Source organism: Herpailurus yagouaroundi, unplaced genomic scaffold, assembly GCF_014898765.1.
Source record: "Herpailurus yagouaroundi ecotype Mexico unplaced genomic scaffold, PumYag 141, whole genome shotgun sequence".
NCBI classification, from domain to species: Eukaryota; Metazoa; Chordata; class Mammalia; order Carnivora; family Felidae; genus Herpailurus; species Herpailurus yagouaroundi.
The window spans coordinates 42,260,991-42,283,652 of record NW_024412396.1 but is presented as its reverse complement, the minus strand read 5'-3'; the positions used below and the strand labels follow the sequence as shown (position 1 = coordinate 42,283,652).

The window sequence follows — 22,662 nt, the reverse complement described above, 5'->3', positions numbered from 1 at the left end:
CATTCTGGCCTTTGAGTAGCTCGCTGTTTATTTCTACTTCTGTATTTTATTTTCTACTTCTCTACTTTTTATTCATTCCATGTTTCCTACTTGATTAACACACTCTTTTTCTAACTATACACATTCTATTCATCCTTCATGTTTTAGCTAACATTGCACCTTTATAAAAAAAAACAAACCAAAAAAAATTTTAACCACTGTAGCGCATAGTTATGATTCCTTTCTGACATATGTAGTTATTATCTTGTCTTCATAATGATAGCAAAGAATAGCAGATTGATAATTTCAAGACTTAAATTCCATTTTCACCTCTGCCAGTAACTTGCATAATGTTGGGCAAGTTCATTTAACATCTCTGTTTCAAATTTGTCTTTTTAAAAAACTGCTAGGAACTCCAACAGTCTTGTGTTACACATGCTGTGAGAAATTATCTTATGGAATATATTTTAATACACACAAAATATTTATAAGTGAATGCTTTTAAAATACAGTTGCTAACTATCAGGTATTTGAAGCACCTTTCCCTAAATTTTCACGATACCCTCTTTTTAAATAACATGTACAATAAACAGAGGAAAAATTAAACCTAATTTAATTATAGAGTCTTAGTCTACAATTTCAACATTTATCATTATAATTATGGTTGGTGATAAGAATAAGAGCTGAGAAGTAGAATCATAGAATTTAAAAACCAGACTCCAACCATATTTTAAATATAAGAATAGAGCTCTTACTCCCTACTCTTATCTGTTGCAACTGAGCAGGGGTTCTGGGCTTGCTGACATTCTTGAGCTGTTTCTCTCCTTGCTTTAAAGAAAGTGTAGTTTCTCCCATGACCCTCTTGTTTCCCTGGAGAGCTTCACAGAGAGGCTTCTGTATAACATTTGCTTTCATTAGCAAAGGGCTACATAGGAACGAGAAGAATGAAGAGGGAGGCAGCCTTCAGAGAGTATCAACAGGCTGCAGATTAAATGTACCTTGTTTCCTTTGCTAAATTCCCAGCACACATTTCCATTAGAACAGTTATAAATTCTTTCCACCCACATTCCACCTCTGCATTCTAACCATTTACTCTGGGCCTCTTTAATATAGCACTCTAAGACTGAGAAAGTCTAGCTTTGCATTGTTGTATTTTAAAAACATTGTTCTCAGTTTTCTGGAACATATTTTCATTTGAGAAAAGGATATGCACTAGAGATATGTATATTCTCAGAACTGCCTATATCTTGCTTATACTTTTATTGTTCTTTATATTGTTGTCAAGGAACATTTTGGAGTTAACATATGAAACCAATATTATTAGTAAACATCTACCATAACTCAACAGTGTGGGCCTGAGAAAATTAAATATTAGCATATCAACATATGAGGCCTTCAATGGTGTAATGGCAGCAAAAATAGTATATCAAGTAAGCAATTGTTTTTATATACAAAAGTGCAAAAATAGGAGGAGTAGACAAAATTATAGTCCAGAAAAGCTCAAGGTAAAAATGACACACACACAAAAGTGCTTCCTTTACCTTATAATATTTCTTACAGCCCATTAATGCCCTTGAAGGCAAGGCCAGAGGCAGTTGTAGGTGGGAAACAAATCCTAAATAATCTGGTGAGTTGGTCCCTAGAGTTTCTGGACCTACTCTGTGCTTTTGGAACTCTTGGGTTCCTCATCTCTTTTGGGAAGTTAATTTTTGTCTTTTGTAAAGGTGTACCTGCGTCAGGATAACTTTTGGGTGCTTGAAGTTTATATGAAAGGACAGGTTAGGGATGCCTGGGTGGCTCAGTTGTTTAAGCATCTGACTCCTGAATTTGGCTCAGGTCATGATCTCACGGGTTTGTGAATTGGAACCCTGCATCTGGCTCTGAGCACTGATAGTGTGAAGCATGCTTAGGATTCTCTCTCTCTACCCTCCAGCGTACTCACTCTCTCTCAAAATAAATAAATAAACTTTTAAAAAAGTTAAAAAAAAAAAAGGACAGGTTAATAGTCAGGCCCAAATTCACATAACTACTCGTCCTCCTGCTGGCCCCCCCCCCCCCCGTCCCCTTTTTTTTTTCAGTGGGTTATTTTTACTCTTTCCCAAGGGCTAGGGAGCCTGGGTCAAAGTGATATTACGTAACTGTCTTCACCAGCATGGGTTCTAAGTTGGCTGGTTACTCAGCTATGGGCATCTCTAAAACTAAGCATCCAAGTAAATACAAAGGTGAAGATTTTAAAAACAATGACATTTGAAAACATGTCTAACAGACTCTGTATTCCAATATCCTCAGAGAAAGAAAAAAACCTAGGAGGAAAGGAGAGAACTTTGAAAGGTGAAAGAACATAAAACTACTCCCTTTCATGTTATCAGCAAGATGCTATGTCCAAGGTTTGGATTGTGTTGTGTCCAGTTTGAGCTTAAGCTGGGGTGTAAGTGTCAGAGCATACTCTGTGAAATGGTAAGGTGGTGCCTCTTCAAAAGCACATTTGCTGGGAAATTCTTACCTTGTCCTGGGGAAGAAAGATCCAGATATAATGAGCTTTTCTCAGTGACAAGGTGGTTACAAGAAAGAAAGGGGCAATTATGGGTGACAGATACATCATGCTATCTATCACTTAGATTTGTCTCTGAGCTTTGTCTCTACCAGGTTGATGTTTGAATATTACTAAAAAAAGCAGGCAAGTGTCTTGTGAACTGGAAATCCTGATGAGAGAGGGCTGCATGGCAGTGCTGCGTGGTAGTGGGGTGCTCAGAAAAAGACTTGATCTTGATCACAGGTTGGAAGGTACAGAAATCCTTGGGGGAATTTAGCAGAGGGCTGAGTTAATTTAGCATATGCGGTAATTGCTCTTAGAGATGGGCAATTCTAGTCACAGATTCTAGTTACAGATGGGTGAATGAAGCCTGGAGAAACTTGGGTTACATAAGGCTACAAAAATCAATATAAAAGTCCTAGAAAAAACTGTACTTAAACTACAAAGGAGCAGTTAGTGCTAATTTTGACATTCTTTTTTATCTTCTTACCCATGTCTTCCCTGTCTTTCTTGAAACAAGTGTGGGTGAATAGGAATAATACCATCACCATTAATTCCATTAGAATAAAGCCAACACTATCAAAAAAGACCCCTGTAAACTTAACATACCCACAGGAGAGCAAAAAGTATTTCTCCTGTTGTAATAGGCATTCTAGGAAAATGTCCCTAAAGGACACAGACATGTCCATAATTTTTTGGCTTCTAAAGAATGACATTATTGAAAATTATTGTATTAAATTTCTGTCTCTTTAGCAACAACCCCACCTAGTTAGTACTCCCAAAATTCAAATTTGTACAAAAACAACTTCCCAATAAAATCCAATACTTACTTGTCTCCCACAATTCCCAAGTTGATTGTGGGGTAACCATGTTCCTGAATTGTTGCTAAGAGGGTTGAACGATTGCTGTCTCGAATCTTTCCTGGTAAGAGGTCATCTTCAGGATTTAGCAGCTACAAAGCCAAAAAAACCACCACAAATTATTCTCTTAGGATAATGTTGCTTATGGTTAATGGAAAAGAAGTGGATGTAGGACACAGGGGTTAGCATATCTAACACCTACAACAGTATCTGGCACATAGACGGTACACACCCAAAGGGTCCCTGGATAGAGAGTATAGGAGGTTGGAAAAAATGTCCCTCCAGAATTAAAAAGCATTCAGAAATTTAAATGGTGACTAAATAGCAGGCCAGATATCATACCTGCTTTGGCTACAATTTGACAATAGTGGTTTGTAGAGATTGGCCTTCCCAGTGGTCGCTCACAGGGGCAAACTAAAGAAAACAACTTACTTTTTCCCTCCAAATATTCTTTTCTAGTTTGTCTTTCACTGAGAACATCTGAGGTACAGACTTTGTGACATGATATTTTCAAGTCTGAAGAAAATGATTGTTTATATTTTTTTTCAAGCTTTTGATCTCTTCTCTGAAGTGGGATCAACAATATCAAAGAAGTTAAACTTACTTGAAGGAGAGGGAGACAAGTATCTCGTCTCTTTAGTAGCAAAATTAAACAAGTAATACTTAACTAGAAATATGCACAATTATCCCATGACTCTGAATTGAATCACCCTTTAGAGATTTAATATCTCCCATTATGTCTATGAAAAAAATTATTGGAAACTTATTCTATGTTAGGATGTTTCAGTGAGGCAGTGTGGTACATAGTGGGAAGAGCTTGGGATTCAGACATTCAAATTCAAGTTACCTAAACACATTATGCCTTAATGCTCTTACTTATAACATATAGTAATAGTAACTGCCTTTAAAAGTAGTTAGGACTGGGGTGCCTGTGTGGCTCAGTCGGTTAAATATCTGACTTCAGCTCAGGTCATGATCTTGCGGTCAGTGAGTTCGAGACCCACATCAGGCTCTGAGCTGAGAGCCTGGAGCCTGCTTCGGATTCTGTGTCTCCCTCTCTCTGACCCTCCCCTGTTCATGCTCTGTCTCTCTCTGCCTCAAAAATAAATAAACGTTAAAAAAAACAGTAGTTAGGATTTATTGAAGTAATGAACACTCAGTTAGTGTGGGTAAATATATAATAAATATGATTATCTTCCTTCATGAAAAATGACATTTAAAGAGCAACTATTTTACCCCAACTATTTTCATATTTTACTCCTAGATGCTAGTGTAGATGGAATTAGCTTATAATGTAAATACAGATTTAGATCAGATTATAACATACTTAAGAGGAGTGGTCCTTAACACATGCAGACACACCAACGTACAACTTTAATTTACACATCAATTTTAAGATGTACTTTGAATCCAGAAATACAAAATGAATAAAAAGTACATCTTGGAGGTGAAAAAATCTGGACTATTACCTAAGGAAGTTGAAGGCAAGCCTGCACATTTTAGATACTTAGGCTGTTAATATGGCCAATACCTAGAGCTTCGTATCTCAGTTCTCCCAAACAATAACCCCAAGCCCCTTCAATCTTCCTTCTGACTCATTAGTGATACCATGTGGCAGGACATTTGGCTTTATGTTGAAAAGTAGTAGCTTTGCAACCAACTGTTCCCTTAAAATAGCTAGAGAAAAACTGATCATCTTATTCAGTGTCACCTGGGAGTCTTCCCTTCAAATACTGCATTAATTTAACTTAATCAGATGCCATGTGACATTGCAACCCACTTTCATCCTTAGTCTGGCAGAGCTTAGAAAATTGCTATTGCAGTGCTAATATAGATTAATTTTCTGATCTTAATTAACACACAGTTATTGAAGTCATTATAATTTTATAAAGGCCAAGGCTTATAGTTCTTTAACTCCATTAATCAGACAAGTTGCTTCAGAAAGAAACTGTGTGGTTATATAATTTTTTTTTTTTTCACAAAAGGGTACTGACCAACTAAACAAGAGCCCTGTTTTTAGGGTGTTATTTTGCTGTAAACAGTTCTAGAAATAACAGAACAATTAGAGATCATTGGAGAACTAGTCATTTATCTGTAAAGCTGACATGATAAAATAATACTTAGTTAAATGAGGGTGTGGGGTTTACAGTGCATTTCATGTATTTTCTTTTTTTTTTTTAATTTTTTTTTTCAACGTTTATTTATTTTTGGGACAGAGAGAGACAGAGCATGAACGGGGGAGGGGCAGAGAGAGAGGGAGACACAGAATCGGAAACAGGCTCCAGGCTCTGAGCCATCAGCCCAGAGCCCGACGCGGGGCTCGAACTCACGGACCGCGAGATCGTGACCTGGCTGAAGTCAGACGCTTAACCGACTGCGCCACCCAGGCGCCCCATTTCATGTATTTTCAAAGAAAAACAGAACTGAATGGGAGATTAAGGCTGAATATAGTAGAACAAATTCACAATATTTCCTTTTAAAACTTAATCTTATTTTTTGGTTATCTTATACTTCTGGTCATCTTTGAAATGCCTGAAACCTGCCACAGTTAAAATACAAAAGAAAAAAAAAAAACAAAGTAAAACAACACATAACCCATTATCTCCCTACCTTGTTACTTTCCTGTCTACCATATATTAAATTTCAATTTCCTGTTTCTGTTACTAGTGGTGCTACTGTCTTTCAAACATTTAAACTTTGATTCTTTTTATTTCCCTTTGTAGTTCACTATCTTCCCAAAGATCACAGTTCTTAAGAACATCCTAATAACATATCTTCCTTGACTCTATGGTTTTAGTCATTCTCTTACCCAGGCGTCCCACTCCTTCATTTCAGATATTCAATGTCTAAATGTCTACAAATCATTATAATTGGCTATCATACATACAAACTCTTTCCTTCTGAGAAACAGAAACATCAACTTGCAAAACTGTACTATTATTTGTATAACAGAGAAACTGTACCAAACCATGACAAGTAACTCAAACAACTATCTTAAGTCAAATTGTTTTAACATAAACTTGTTTAGACTTATATACTCCAAGACCATGGACAAATTGAGACCATGATAACTCCAGATGGACTCATGTGCTCCAAAGATGAGACCATTTCAGCAACTCACCTATTTTATAAAATCTGACCAGTCTCTGCCTAGACCTTACTTGCTAATTTCGACCTTAAAACCACCCCCAGTTCTCATGACCAACCTCAGTTCTCAAAGTCCTGTATATATCCTTCTGTAATATCCTCCATTTCTGGCACTACTGGGATTCTTCCATGGTGATGCTCTCTCTTGCTCAGAAATTTTTATACAGCTTTGTATGATCAACAAATTTCCCTGGTGGTTGTTATATCAAGACTTTGATAGTCCTAGAGGTCCCACCAAGACTTAGACAAGACCCCTTCCTACGAGTATTCTTATATTGGTTACATTGAACTTCACTGAGGTCTCCTGAGTCTCTTTGCTCCAGAGATTCTTTGCTTATGATGTCCAGCACTTCCTTAAGGTCTGATCCTTTTCTGTTGAGCTCCCAAAGCTAGCTGATATTTATTTTGTTTGTTGTGAGAATAAGGTTCCCAGGACTTTTTGGTTATTTGATCAAATTTGTACAAATTTTTGTTTTTCTTGTGAAGATGTGTTAAAGCATTGATTTGATACTAATCATCTTGCTTGTCAACAAACAAGATGTAGCTTGTTTGGCTAAATCCTTGTGTGTCTGTAAGAGCTTTTCTTTGTTTATGTTTGAGAAATTGGCTTTGGGAAAGATCTCTTCTCTAACTATTCCTGCTGATTTTTAGGGTCAGCTGTTAGGGATTCAACCTTAGTGCTAAGGACTTCAGGCATAATATATAAGCAATATTTTTCCAATTCATGGGTTCATCTAATAATAAAATTCTTGTACTTCCTGGCATAACTCTGGCTTGTTTTATTTTTCTTGCATTTATCTTTCAAAAAAGCATAAATTCATGAAGAACAATTTGGAATTCCAGTGGTCACTTTGAAGTACATATGACATGACCACATTTATCCACTTGAAAGCATGTTGAGAACAAAAGGGAAATATAATTCTGAATATTCAATGATTAGCATTTTTATTGTTATGCAAAGTTTCAAAAGGAAGTTTAAATAAAAAGGTACAAAATTTAAAATTCTTTTGTTAAACCCTCATGAGGAGGTTCTCTGTCTCCTTTCTAAAAGAGAAATCACTTAGTTTATTTCAAGAGACATCTTCTTTGTTTCTGTTCTTTGGAGATTTAATCTTATGATTTTTTTTTTTTAATTTTTTTTTTTTATTTTTTTTTAACGTTTATTTTTGAGACAGAGAGAGACAGAGCATGAACGGGGGAGGGTCAGAGAGAGGGAGACACAGAATCTGAAACAGGCTCCAGGCTCTGAGCTGTCAGCACAGAGCCCGACGCGGGGCTCGAACTCATGGACCGCGAGATCATGACCTGAGCCGAAGTCGGCCGCCTAACAGACTGAGCCACCCAGGCGCCCCTCTTATGGTCTTGATTGAATTGTCAAAGGGCCTGAGATTGATTATAACGACTCACTTTCCCTTTCCTATGTTTTGAAATGGGCTTGCCTGCATAAGACTTCTCCCTTCTTTGCAAAGGGAAGATAATCAGGCTTCTCTAGTGGTCACTAACTCCATATCCATTGCAAACAGCTCCCTTATACATCCCTACTTTTCTTTTTCCTTTTTCTAGAATACTTTATTAATTGATCAAAAACCAATTCTAGTAATTATGGACACACCTTAGAAATACTCAGATTGTCCAGGTAAACAGATGTAACACATTGAGAGAAAAAGTCAGATTATAAACTCTAATGGAGATGTTCGTATTTTAAATAGCTTCTGATTAAACTCTGGGGAAAACAAACAAACAAACAAACAAACAAACAAACAAAAAATCCTAATTGCCTCAGAAAGAAAAAAAGGGCATTTAGAGCTTTCAAACATAGCTTAAGGAGTATTTTAAGAATTTGGTTTTTAAATACTGAGGTTTACAAATTGTATTTGAAAAAAGTCCACATTCTATTTCTACCATGATGACTCTTTGCACGAATTAGAGTTGATAATCTTGCTTCAAAAATTGTCCTGTATTTTCTTCCTGACTTTACCAGCATGTAAGAAATGATACTAGAAATATATTCTAGATTAATTTTAATTTTCTAAATTTCCTTTCCTACTTTTGCTACAAAATAGCAACACTGTGTTCATCTAAATCAGAGAATGATGATATGGCATGTCTCTGTGAAAAGAGGCTGATGAGGTTCAAGGCATGCTACCCAAAATATGGCAACTGGTACAGTGGATATTTCAAGCTGAAGGAATTTGAGAAATGGCATGTGCAAGAAGGACTTCCCCATTACACAGGTCATAAAACCTTCATGTGAGAGGTACCCTCCCTATGCCTGGAGGAAAGGAGCATCCTTATCTCTGAAGATGAAGGGACACAGAGGAATCCAAATGAACAAGAAGCCTTGCTAAGTTTCCCTCAGTTTACTACACTTTCCTCAAACCCTTTGTCCTATCATATTTTTCCATGACTTTCCACTCCTCATCAAGCCTAATATAAAAATGCTCAGGTTTGACTGTTTCTTCAGGTCTTCATTTTCTTATGAAGGCTCTTCTGTCACAAAAAACTTAAAAAAATGTATATGCCTTTTCTCTTGTTAATCTGTCTTTTGTTTCAGGGGTAACAAAATTGAGAACTTGAGAAATTAGAAGGGTTTAGGAAAAATATATTTTTCATTCTACAGGATGAATTCTTGTAAGGCTTCTATTAAATCATAAGATCTTATATGAAATTAAATTTTATTTTATTAAAAAATTAAAAAAATATTTATTTATTTTTGAGAGAGAGAGGGAGTGCATATGAGCAGGGGAGAGGCAGAGAGAGAGAAGGAGACAGAGAATCCAAAGCAGGCTCTGTGCCATTAGCACAAAGCCCGACATGGGGCTTGAACCCACAAACCATGAGGTCATGACCTGAGCCAAAGAAGGACGCTCAACCGACTGAGCCACCCAGGTGTCCCTGAATTAAATTTTAATTGCCAGATCCTTGTTAACTTTAAGATCTTAACAAGTATTAATTTGAGCAATTGATAAATCATTTTTTTTAATATGAAATTTATTGTCAAATTGGTTTCTATACATTACCCAGTGCTCATCCCAACAGGTGCCCTCCTCAATGCCCATAACCCACTTCCTCCTCCCTCCCACACCCCATCAACCCTCAGTTTATTCTCAGTTTTTAAAAGTCTCTTATGGTTTGCCTCCCTCCCTCTCTAACTTTTTTTTCCTTCCCCTCCCCCATGGTCTTCTGTTAAGTTTCTCAAGATCCACATAAGAGTGAAAACATATAGTATCTGTCTTTCTCTTGTATGACTTATTTCACTTGGCATCACACTCTCCAGTTCCATCCACATTGCTACAAAAGGCCATATTTCATTCTTTCTCATTGCCAAGTAGCATTCCATTGGGTATACAAACCACAATTTCTTTATCCATTCATCAGTTGATGGACATTTAGGCTCTTTCCATAATTTGGGTATTTTGGATATTACATTGCAGGCAATGTAATCTTTAACATACTCATGCTCTTATTACATACATCATTAACAGGTTAGAGTAACCATCATTAACAGGTTAGAGTAACCATCATTAACAGGTTAAAAAGGATATACAAAGGCAGAGGAATGCTTGTGCAAGGTAGTGAATATGTTTAGTTTTTAGGTAAAAAAAAACAGAATATTTTTCTTCAGGCAAAAATGATCTGATTGTGCCAAAATATGAGGGATGACAGTGAAAAATATTTGGGGGTATTACACAGTAAGTATAGAAGGTCTAAAGGAAAATTACTTTTATAGCTTGGGAGTAATAATTATAAATAATGAATTCACAGAAAGGATAATATGTATGAAAAATATTGACAAAGTTGGTCATATGACATGGGTTTCTTCATAAGGAAAAAAAAGCCTGTGAATTTTTTATTGCAAATCATTATTGTAATTTGGGTTTTCTTTCTGTTAAAGATGGCCAAGTTATCTTGTGCCCAGATAACAAAGGTCCCTTTTTATAACCAAAATATTTTGTTAAGTCTTTGAGTTGTGGCATACTCTTAAATCACTTTAAATAAAAGCTTCTAATAATCATGGTCATTTATTGGTGATTTTAAAAATATTGTTTGCAAATATTTCTTGTTTTTATTTTGACTTTTATTAATATCTTTTCTCCTCTGACAACTCTTCTTGGTTTTGCCTTTCCCATATTCAGGATAAAACTGTTCAGATGTCTTTCACACCTTTAAAACAAGGTTTTACTTTCCTGGATGGCTACTAGGTAATACAAAGATTTGCTCCTTTCTCCTGATAAAAGGAAGGATGCTAAAGTATTTGACATATTTTTACATTGAAAGTTAGAAATCTCGGGGGCGCCTGGGTGGCGCAGTTGGTTAAGCGTCCGACTTCAGCCAGGTCACGATCTCGCGGTCCGTGAGTTCGAGCCCCGCGTCAGGCTCTGGGCCATCAGCCCAGAGCCATGGCCCAGAGCCTGGAGCCTGTTTCCGATTCTGTGTCTCCCTCTCTCTCTGCCCCTCCCCCATTCATGCTCTGTCTCTCTCTGTCCCAAAAATAAATAAATGTTGAAAAAAAAAATTAAAAAAAAAAAAAGAAATTTAGAAATCTAGAATTGTGGCTTTGAAGTACCTGGCAAAGTTTTATATTTGCCTTAATGTTAATCTACGCGGCAGTGGCCAGATGTGTAATCTCTGGAGCTTTAAATGCTACTGCATCTGCTAAGCTATATGGTTTAACAAATCGTCATGCAATAAATAGAACATGAAGACATGATGCTCACATAAATCAAAATGACTACTTCAGAAAACCTAATACACAATAATGGCCCATCAAAAAGTGATACAAACTGGACTGATCACGTCTCCAGAAGATAATGGTCTCATTTAGGCTGAAAGTGACCAGGAGTGGGGGGAACTGAGAAATTAAATTGAAATCAGGACTTCCAAAACAGATAAATTGTGTCACATGCTAACACAGAACACAAACTATTTTAGTTTAAATTCTCTTTAACTGCAGCTCATAAAGAGCTGTAATTATATATTTGCAGAAAGTTATAAAAATAGTACAGAGAAGTCCCCAGTTTCCCCAATAGTAACATTTTATATAACTATAGAATAATATTAAAACCAGGGAACTGACATTGGTATAAGGAATATGTATACTTCTTTGCCACTTTGCCACATATGTAGATTTGCATGACCTGCTACCTCAAATCAAGATGCAGAACCATTTCTTCACCTCGAAGATATTCCTCATGCTAACCCTTTATAGTCATATTCTCCCTCCTGTCCATCTCTAATACATCCCTAATACATTTTCCATCTTTATAATTTTATCATTTTAAGAATGTTATATAAATGGAATCCTATAATACGTAACCTTTTAAGATTGATTTTTTCCTTCCACTCAGCATAATACCACTGAGGTCCATCCAGGTTGATGCATGTGGCAATAGTTCATGGCTTTTTATTCCTGTTTCCAGTTTTGGGGATTACAAATAAAGTAGACCACTTATATTTAATGTAATTATTGATATGTTAGAGCTTACGTCTGCCATTTTATATTGTTTTCTGTTTGTTGCTTCTTTTTTTTGTTTCTTTTTTGCTTCATTCCCCCTCCATTTTCTTTTCTTTTCTTTTTTCTTTTTTTTGTCTTCCTCTGGATTAAATATTTTTAACAATTCCATTTTGATTCACCTCTATTATTTTTGAGTGTATCTCTTTTTTTTTGGTAGATGCAAGTAAATATGTTCATCACAGCATTGTTTATTTCAATGGTAAAAAATGGTCAACAAATTATATATCTAACAATAGGGAACTGATTAATTATGATACACATAACAGAACCCTTTATAGACATTGATGCATTATGGACACATATCACTGCCATTGAAAGATTTGTGATATGCTATTTAACTGAAAAAATAAAACCCAGAAAATAAAATAGTATTTATGGCACTGTCTCATTTTTACAAATAAATATATATTTATATAAGCACAGAAATTGAATGACTATATATCAAAATATTAGCAGTGGTTTCTTTCCCTTTTTGCACTACACTAGAATGCAATCTTCATGAGGACAGGGGCCACTGTGTTTTTTTGTTAACTACTGTATTCTGGCAACTAAAATAGTACTTGGCACATAGTAGGAGCTCATATATAGTAAGTAGTGAATCAATGCTTATTTGTATTTTCTAGTTTTCCTATAAGTAAGCTGTCACTACACCTAATCTCCTTATGTTAAAAAGATAGCGTACACCCAAAAAATTGAAAGTAGGGTCTCGAAGAAATATTTACACACCCCTATTCATAGCAGCATCATTCACAATAGCCAAAGGTGGAAGCAACCCAAGTGCCCATGATGGCTGACTAGATAAACAAAATGTGGGGTGTGTGTGTGTGTGTATTTATATAGATAGAATTTTTATATAAATTTATATATAAGTTATATATATAATTTTTATATAAATGTATACACACACATACATACACATATATGTAATGAAATATTCAATTGTAAAAAGGAAGGAAATTCTGACACATGCTATAACATGGACGAACCTTGAAGATATTTTGCTAAGTGAATTAAGCCAGACACAAAAAGGCAAATTCTGTGTGATTCCACTTACAGGAGGTACTTAGAGTAATGAAATTCATAGAGACATAAAGCAGAATGGTAGTTGCCAGAGTCTGGAGGGAGGGGGAAATGAGGAACTGTTGTTTAATGAGTACAGAATTTCAGATAGTTCTGGAGACTGGTTGAACAACAATATGAATGTATTTAACACTACTGAAATATGCACTTAAAAATGATTAAGATCGTAAGTTTTATGTTAGGTGTATTTTACCACAATTAAAGATGAAAAAAAAAATTTAAATGTCACTGATGGCCTTGGCAAAAAGGGTTCCAGGAAATAGTGATGCCTTCAACAAAGAAAAAGACAAATCTGGAAGGACGTATTCCACTCTTTATGGTGGTAGAAAGGGAAAGATGGCGAGTGAGATTGGGTAATAGTGGAACATCAGGTAGAAATATCCAAAGAAAGTTAAAAATGAAGGCTTGAATTTACAAAAAGAGGTCAGGATTGAGGCTATAGATATGGGAAATTACCTGCATGTATTCAAATGAGAGAAAAACTCTAAGGGAGAATTGAGAGAGTGGGAAGACACAGCATTTTGGGAAACAGAATTTTGGGAAAGAATACTCCATTCAGCGAATGGGAGAAAGATAAGGAACAACAGAAGTAGCAGTCGGGGCATCAAACAGGATGGAATCACAGAATATAAGAGACAGTTTCAAAGTGGTAAGTGAAGAATGTCACTGATACTAAATAGTATAGATAGGTTAGGGAGGATAAATATCAGAGCAGGATTTGGAGATTAGGAGTTATTATTACTGTCTTCAGGAAATCAGTTTCTGTGCTAATGGGGCACTAAATAGATTTGGGATTTTTTTGTTTGGTTTTGTTTTGTTTTGTTTTTGTTTTTAAGTGGATAGTGAAGAAGAAAATGCAATGAGTGCAGATCTCTCTTTGCACAAACCTAGTAGTCAGTAGGAGGGGAACAATGCAGTAGCTCAAGGAGGCAATAGGGTGTTTAAGTATAGGTTTTCTTATGAGAGTGGTAATCACTGTATATTTGGATATAGAAGGAAGATGAGCCATTAAAGAGAAAGTAATCAAAGACATAGAAAAAAATAATTTAGAAAGTTATGAGGAAGGTGAGAAAGAATGAATTTAAAGGTAGAAGTAGAGGAATTGTTCTTAGAAAGAAATACCATTTCCTTTTAGATTGGAGGAAAGAAAGATAGCTAAAGGAATGGGGAAAATTTTTAGTTAAAGAAAAGATGAGGGAGCCCTCATCTAGTTCAGTTTGACACATATTTCTTAGTTTCATTTTTCCATTAAAGATGCCAAGAGTGAGAAAGAAGGACTATTACTGAGCTATAAAGAGGGTACAGAATGTATGAATGAACTATCCACAGGGGAATGTGCTAGGAAATCAACAAGACCGTGACATCAGGATTACCAAGCAACTTTAAGTACCAGGTTGACATTAAGTGGCAGAAATTTGTTGTAGGCTGGGTAATCACAGTTCTATTAATTTTTTCAGTAATGTTTCTCTGCTTGGGAGCAAAAATGGAGACAATAGAGGACAGAGTCAACCAGTTTAGGTATCAGCGTAGAAAGCAAAGGAACAGATTAAAGGAGTGAGGCTATCTGAAGATAGTGAGAGCAACTTTAAAGTGGTTAAGTCATAGTCTTTAATCTGGAGAGTAAGTACAGTATAGCTAGAAGACACTAATGACAGTAAAAACTACTTAACCTGATAGGTTTCAGGGCTGCCATTAAAAGCTGGAGATATGAAATTTAAGGGGATTCCCGTGGGAAGCATTGTGGCATAGGGAAGAAAAAAAGTCATTACAACCAGAAGACTTAGTTGTAAAATCAACCTCTATCCTTACACAAAATAGATTATGTTGGGAATATTGCTTTGTTTTTGAGCTTTAATTTTCTCTTACTTAAAATGAAGGATAATTATACTACCCTCATGATGTTGCTTTAATCATAAAGCACATAGTGGTACTGGTCACAGGAGATACTCAACTTCTTGTTCCTTCTCTTATTAGTGAAGTTAAATATAGTTTTCTAACAGCAGCTGCTTGTGGAGGGCCCCAAAGAGTAGTATACAGAGATTTTACAGAGACTTTACATTTTAGAGAGCTTCTTTGTACAGGCATCTGTTTTTGATGGTGGCCAAGAAAATGATAAAAGATGGAATAGAATAAGCAAACACGTAGTGGAGATGAATAGATTTAATTCTGTGTGTATGCACGTGCACACGCGCGTGCGTGCGTGTGTTTGTGTGTATGTGATAGTGAGAGAGAGAGAGAGAGAGAGAAGGGATATTAAATGAATAAATGTAAGTTATGGAATATGACTGAAAATGACTGAAAGAGTACCCTTCGAACTAGAAGAGCCAGCACCTACTGGTGCTGAAGAAATAATTATTGCTTCTACTTGAGTAACTAGTTAACATGCATTCAGTCTTGACTTCCTGAACTAATTGGCAGTGGGCTGACTGATGTCCAGTGTAAAGGCCTTTAGGTCACCATCTATAGTTTTAAGGGGATCAGAATGTATTTGAGGAACAAAGAGATGATACATTAAGAGTCAAAATTAGAAATAAAATTGGAAAGTATAAAAACAAAACAAAAGAAAAACAAAACTGGGCAGTATAAAGGTTGAGGAAAGAGAAGGAAGATATAGCTGTCTCCTAAGTGTAAAATTTGTATCTCCTATCTCCTATTTATATTCATTTCCTATGTGACTTTATTATCTAGTCTCATGATTTTAAATACTGTGTATATGCTGATAATTTCCAAATATGTTATCTTTAGCTTTAATCTTTCCCCTAAGCTCCAGACAGTATGTTCAACTGCCTACTCAATATTTCTACCAGGATTTCTAAAAAGTATCTCAAACTTAACTTGTCCAAAACAAAAGCCCTGATTTCTGCTGCCCAATCTTTCTCACATGGGTAAGTGATAACTATCTCTAGAAATGCTCAGGTCAAAACTTTGGAGTTTATCTTGACTCCTCACTTTCTCTTATATAGTTCTACTTTGAATTAATAGCAAAACCTGTTGGCTTAATCTTCAAAGTATTTGCTGGATCTGATTATTTCCTACCAAATATTTCCCCATTTCCTGGATATTACATTTCTTTCTAACTAGTCTCCCTTTTCTATATGCCATGTGATGTTGATATCAGAGTAAACATTTAAAAATTTAGGAAATGTTAGGTTTCATGTTATCTTTTCCTTCCTCAAAACTGACTATTTAGAATGAAATGGTCTTATTTCTGTTATCTTTCCAACCTCATCTCCTTTTACTTTGCTCCTTTTCCTCTGTACTTCAGCCACAATGACCTCCTTGCTATTCCTCAAACATGATGAGCATACACCCTACTTCAGAACTTTTCTGTCTGTTGTTCCCTCTGCTTGGAATTCAATTCCCCTTATGGCACACACCCTTAATACCTTTAGATTTCCACTCTAATTTTGCCTCATCAGTGAGACCCGATTACCCTATATAAAATAGAAGACTCTATCAGTCAGGTCTGGAAAGGAAAACCAAATCCTCTAGGTATTTCAAATGCAGGGGAGTGGGAAAAGAAAGGACTTAATACTAAGAATTGGGTACAAACGTGTTGGGAGGGTTGGAGAAACAAAAGGAAAAAGTGTGTTTCCAAAGATTAGTAACTGCAGGAAGTCACCATTATCTCTAGGGCTACTGGGGGAAAGTGATGTTACTGAAGGTTGAGGAGCTTATACTTCTGCTAACTTCCTTCCAACTTATAATATTGTGTCAATACATCCCAAATGCAAAACCAATAGAGAGCCCGGGAAATTGGCTTTTCAGGCTTCTAGCCTTATTGTATAGGGGAGAGCATGAAAGGGCTGATGTAGGGTAGGTTTCAACAGATAATAGCTGGCATATACCTCTTCTACTACCAGTCTTTATCTACCATTCTTTATTTTTCTTTATAAAACCATTGACGACTACTTGTTCATTGACTATCCACCTCTATCCCACCTCCATTAGAATATAAATTTTGTAAGAACAGGGATTTGTCTTTCTTGTTTGCTGCTATATCCTGAGCAGTCAGAACAGTGCCTAGCATCAGTATGGTATAGTATACTAAATAGGGAGGGGTGGTGGAAATGATTTGCCCCAGTGGAGAAGAATATTTTACCACTGACATTGTTTAGAGTTGCCAGTGTATGGTGATAATAAAAAGCAGAACGACTTGTAGTTAGTTTTATTATTATTTTCTAATTTGCCACAGATAATGCATCCTCTTATGCGAGGGTAAATAATTAACAAAACCTTTTTCCATCTCTAAGGACAAATTTGACCTTGGGTTAACTTTCTAGCTCTGTTCTCCTGGAAATTTGATACAGATGAAATGTCAGCTTGTTACCAGGCAGCAATTCTTATGGCAAAAATGGTCTCTGATTGGTAACATGCATATGGACTAGAAGGAACTATAAATGAATTATAAATCCCTAGTGGAAAGTAACATCTTTGGGCTTTTGTGAATGTGGTGACACTTGTATCTGGACATTTCCCTTGTAGGGACCCTGGTAGCTGCCTAAGACTGTTATAAGAAATACTGATTCCCATGCAGGATATGCTTCTGTGTTGGTGGCTCCCATACTCTTTTAGTATAATTCTTGTTCCATTGTACCTGAATGTCACTTGAAAAAAGAGAATAGCTCTTGGATGGCTGTGTAGATGATTAAGAGGACTAGTTTCACCAAAGATGAAAGTCTGTGCAGCCTTGCTGGACAGAGTTTCCTGTTCAAAATCCTTTTAAATAAACTGGTTCATGATACAGTGTATTCACATCTTATATAAGTCTGATATTTAGTTAAGATAATCCCTGATGGGCATTCCAGCATGTAATAGATGCTTAATGAATATTTATTGAACAAGGCTGGAAGTGTCTGCCATGATTACATAATTACTGGATGGTATTACCTAAATGTTAAAATACATAATTTGTTGAAACCAACAAATGTTTACATTGGCTGTTCTGTATTAGTTATAGTTCATAACTGTACCTCTTCAATTTTGAAATAATTCCCTTATCCAGAACAAACACATGTACTCGTAAAATACTGGGCAGGTTTTAAAGACAGATATCTTGTATGGCATTCTTTGGGTTGCCTCAGGCCACTGTTCCACTTACCTATATACCACACTGGATTAAAAAGTGGACATATATGAAGCCACACATATCAGGGGAAGTTAGTACTTAAGAGGAGTGTGTACTGTGACTGATTAAATTATAGACTTGCCACATTAACAGACAAGTATAATTTCTTTTGGCCTATCTGAAAATTAATATTTTTTCCCATTATTTCTATCAAAGACCTCAAGCCTTTAGAAGAGATACTATACTTTATTCATCTTTTATCACCAGTTTCCAGTCTAGTGCCTGGTATAGAGGCAGTCAATAAACATATGTTGAAATAAATTATACAATCACAAAGAGTCACAAGAATGGCTAACCTTGGATGGAAATAGGGAAGGAATGTTAAGCTATATGGAACCAGAGATTTATAGAATTTAGATACATCCGTCCCTTGGAAAACCACAGTAAGTACAGCAGGCCAGAGAAAGTAGGGGAATGGAGTCATATAGTACCTATCAAAGCCTCTCCAAAGATAATCAAGCCTATAGAGGCAGGGAGCTGGGACTACAAATTCTTCCTTAGATTCCATGATGTAAGTATCATCTCTATTCTTACCCCATCACTTTTCTTTATCACTAGTAAATAGTTTTAATATTGAATGTGTGATAGTACTTTTTTTTTAAAGTACTACCAATGTATTCTGGGGGATAATTGAGAATGCTGTCCAGCCCTACAAAAACATTAGGAGGAATACAAGAAATATAGCTTAAACAAAGTTGCCTAATACCTAGTTACTTATGAATTTGCTCATTATCTTTAGCTTTCCCAACCCCCCTGAACTCACTGAGATACACAAAGCATATACATAAATCACAAATAAGAATAGTTCATTAAATAAGCCAGTTTAACAGAAATTTCTTTCTGATGCTAAATATAGTGTCAGTTAGTCCTAGGGATATTAAAAACATTACTATGTAGACCACTCGAAAAGAATGTTTGTTTTGGGGGGTGCCTTGGTGGCTCAGTCAGTTAAGCGTCTGACTCTTGATTTTGGCTCAGGTCATGAACTCATGGTTCATGAGACTGAGCCCGCATTTGGTTTCATGCTGACAGCGTAGATCCTGCTTGGGATTCTCTCTCTCCCTCTCTCTGCCCCTCCATCACTCACTCTCTCTCTCTCTCTCTCAAAATATAAATAAACTTAAAAAAAAAAAGAATGTTTGTTTTGGGTCAATCAATCATTTTAGGGAATGACCAGTGCAGCTATACAGGGTGTAGAACATGGATTCATCTCTCCATTAGCAAAACAAATATTCTGTTCCTTTCTTTTGCCCTTTCCAAAAGAGCTATAAGGGTAATGGAAAGACCTTTGAAAAATATTCATTTTTAAGACTTTAAGAAATTAAAAACAATGGTACAAATAAATGGCTTATTTTCAGAACAAAATTAGGAGATTAAAAGAGAGAAAAAGGAAATCCTGTTAATCTTTTTAAAAATAATAAGGTGTAAAGTCGAAATAAATCTCTGTAGTTTTTGATTCTGCTCTTGGGCTTTGAATTACCAGCACACTCATTTTTCAACATTCCCAGTTTCATTAGATCCTCCAACTGAATTTTTGTATAACCTAAGCAAAACATGGGAGAGGGAATTTTTCAAGAGTTCTCAGAGAAAGACTGACTAAATTCCCCATCCTGAATCAGGGCTGAAATGACACTTGACATATTCTGAGAAGCAGGCCACTAGAGAAGCTATCTTTAGAAAAAAAGAAAGAAAGGTTATCAAATCTTTCCTGGTGATTAAGAATCACATGGAACTTCCAGCAAGAAGGGCTAACCACTGTGTTCCAATTCATTGATTATTTCCCACACAGAAGTGGCCCATCATCTCGGCAGGTGGGTGGGCACAATGCATTGTCCCAACAGACTGGGCACTAAATGTGCACAGTTGAGTATCTATAGCTAGCAGTCAAAATTCTTTGTTTATATATACTGAATGTGTGGAAAAGCCATTGGTTGTAACATTTCATTCTAATAATGGAAGGGAGCATTTCTCAATATGTAATTTCTACTCCTCCTCTTTCTTCTGTATTTGAATTATTCTGAAGCTAATTTATTTCCCTGTAATGTAGGAATGTGGTAAAATCTATAATGCACAATGTTCTATTTACAACGAAGAGTTCAAAAATACTTCTATCTGAAGGCCCAATTACCCTCTCATCCCCCCCGCCTTTTGTTTTTACCTCATTCCCTGTTGACATGACTGCAACAACTGGAAACTTATTAACTTCAACCTCTGTGACGCCTACAGTTGCCAGAAGACCAATCTCTGAGGGGCCCATATGGGTTCCTTTGGCCAAAACGCATTCCCCTCTTTTAATGTCATGGCCGATGGGTCTGAAAGTCAAAGCAGAACCATAAGCAAGATGACTAAGAATAGTATTTTTTCAACTAACTTTAGTGTCAGAGAAGGAGGACACACTCAAGAGGAGAAAAAAGTCAAGAGATGAGGCAGGAACAGAACAATAAAATAAAAGATTCTAAAAACTCAAGGCTTTTTAAATAAAAAACTTAAATCACGCAATAGAAGAGAGAAATAGGATTTCTATCTATTACTGCTAAACAGTCTTACTTCACATTCGAAAACTGTTTTACAAATTACTTTATACCACATTACAGCCAAAAATGCCAACTGAAAACTTTCTTTGATGTAAGGTAAGAATTTATATGAAAATAGCTAGTGGCATTAATGTAAGAGTCCATATCTTGTTAGCTTTGAGGTGAGGAGAATAACACTAATGAGGTTACCACAGAGATAATTTCTATTCAGACAATTTAGGCTGACCCAGGTCTGTGGCTGCAGAAGTCCATTCAACCTGGCTTCCTGCCAGAGGGATGTGAGAATTGTAGCTTTGTTATGAAGACATTTGAGCAAATTAGTATTGACAGGATCAGGGCAAAACATATTCCAAAGTAAGAAAAATAATTTAAAGTATATGCACTATTTATGGTAAGACAGTAATCTCCTCTTTGTATATAAAGAGTAGCAGATTATTATTATTGATAGTCAGTAGAGGAGGGACTACCATCTAATTGCATAAAAACTCAGCTCTGGGATTACCTGTGTTCATACCAAATTCTGGATTGTCTAGGGGTACAGTTGGGTGACTCTGGATTATCTGGAAGTAGGATTAACTGTGGATTAAGCAGGCTCATGACTTTACTTTGTTCACATGTTGTTTTGACTATTTCATTTGCCTTTACCACATTTATGAAAAAGCAGGCAGAGCAGACATGAGATGTAGAATTAAGAAAATTCATTTTACTACTTGTTAAAATCCCTGAATGCTAATGGCTAATTAACTGAACTGTGGGTTTATAACAGCCATGTTCTCTCAAGTTCATGATCATGTAGAAACAAAAGTGGGCTATGCATTCTATATGTTATGAACTTACCTGATATCTTGGCCTGGCCGAGCTTGCACCAGAATTCGTACTTCAAGTTCCTCAGTGCCCTATAATGAGAACAAGTCATGTAATTTCAAACAGAACGATCTAACAGAATTTCTGGTCAACAGAATTTAGCTACTCAGATGCTTTTATCATCAGATAGGTCCAGGATACATACAAAGATAAAGAAATGGAGAACTATTTGCTAAACATTTGAACATGATAAATGTCTACCACAGGGTCCTAAAAAATTAGGTTTGATGCCAAGATATAAATAAAGGCTTTTTTTTCATAATATTCATGCTTTTAAAAAATGTATCAATTAAAATATTGGATCTTACATTGTAAGCAGCATTCTCAAGGGAGAACAAAAGACATACCTATATGGCTACCCTAATAGATACAGTGAATATGTGTGGAAATAACCTGTTTCTTCTGTTCCCATGAATCATGGGTTCAATACTATGCCAAGTTTTCCAAATATCTGGAGAAATTTCAGTGAAGGGCTTACAGTTTGCCTGGCAGTAGGTTTCTGTAAATTAATGGTGATCATTAATTTTACATTTTGGGGCTGTGAATAATATTGTGATACTGGAATTGTGTCTTGTCATGTGGCAGAGTTTGTGGATATGTATGGTCTGGATTTCAATGCTCTGCTGGCTTCCCTGATGCCAATAAATCTGTTGGACAGTTTTAATAGCAAGCAATGTGATCTGTATGCCAAGAGTTGAATTTTATAAGCCTTTCATGTGGGAAAGTGACTAAAAAGAAAATCCCAGATCAAGAAAAGTGTTTGTCTCTCAGCATGCCCAAATTTTTCTATATGCCCAGCCCAGAAGAATACTATTTATTTTTAGCTCTACCTTTTAAGATATAAAATATCTTAAACTTCTTCAAAAAACAAGATAGCCAATCAGAAAACCTCAGTTGAAACTATTCTTTTATTAGTGGCTGATCCTCTGGTTCTAATAATTGCCACTAGTTTCAGTGAGATGAAGGCCTGCTTAGACAAAAAAAAAAAAAAAAAAAAAAAAAAAAAAAAAAAAAAAAAAAAA

At 35.9% G+C, this 22,662-nt stretch overlaps 1 protein-coding gene across 18 annotated transcripts in view; it reads right to left on the bottom strand.

The window, feature by feature from the left end:
- The window catches only part of GPHN (gephyrin), a 645,091-nt gene that overhangs the window by 54,619 nt on the left and 567,810 nt on the right, over nt 1-22,662 (bottom strand). For all 18 annotated transcript variants that reach the window (XM_040477426.1, XM_040477422.1, XM_040477423.1 and 15 more), the window contains 3 exons: nt 21,614-21,672; nt 20,401-20,554; nt 3,343-3,464 (listed from right to left, as the gene is read on the bottom strand). In XM_040477426.1, coding sequence (XP_040333360.1) covers nt 3,343-3,464; nt 20,401-20,554; nt 21,614-21,672 — 335 coding nt within the window. The remainder of the gene's footprint in view (nt 1-3,342; nt 3,465-20,400; nt 20,555-21,613; nt 21,673-22,662) is intronic.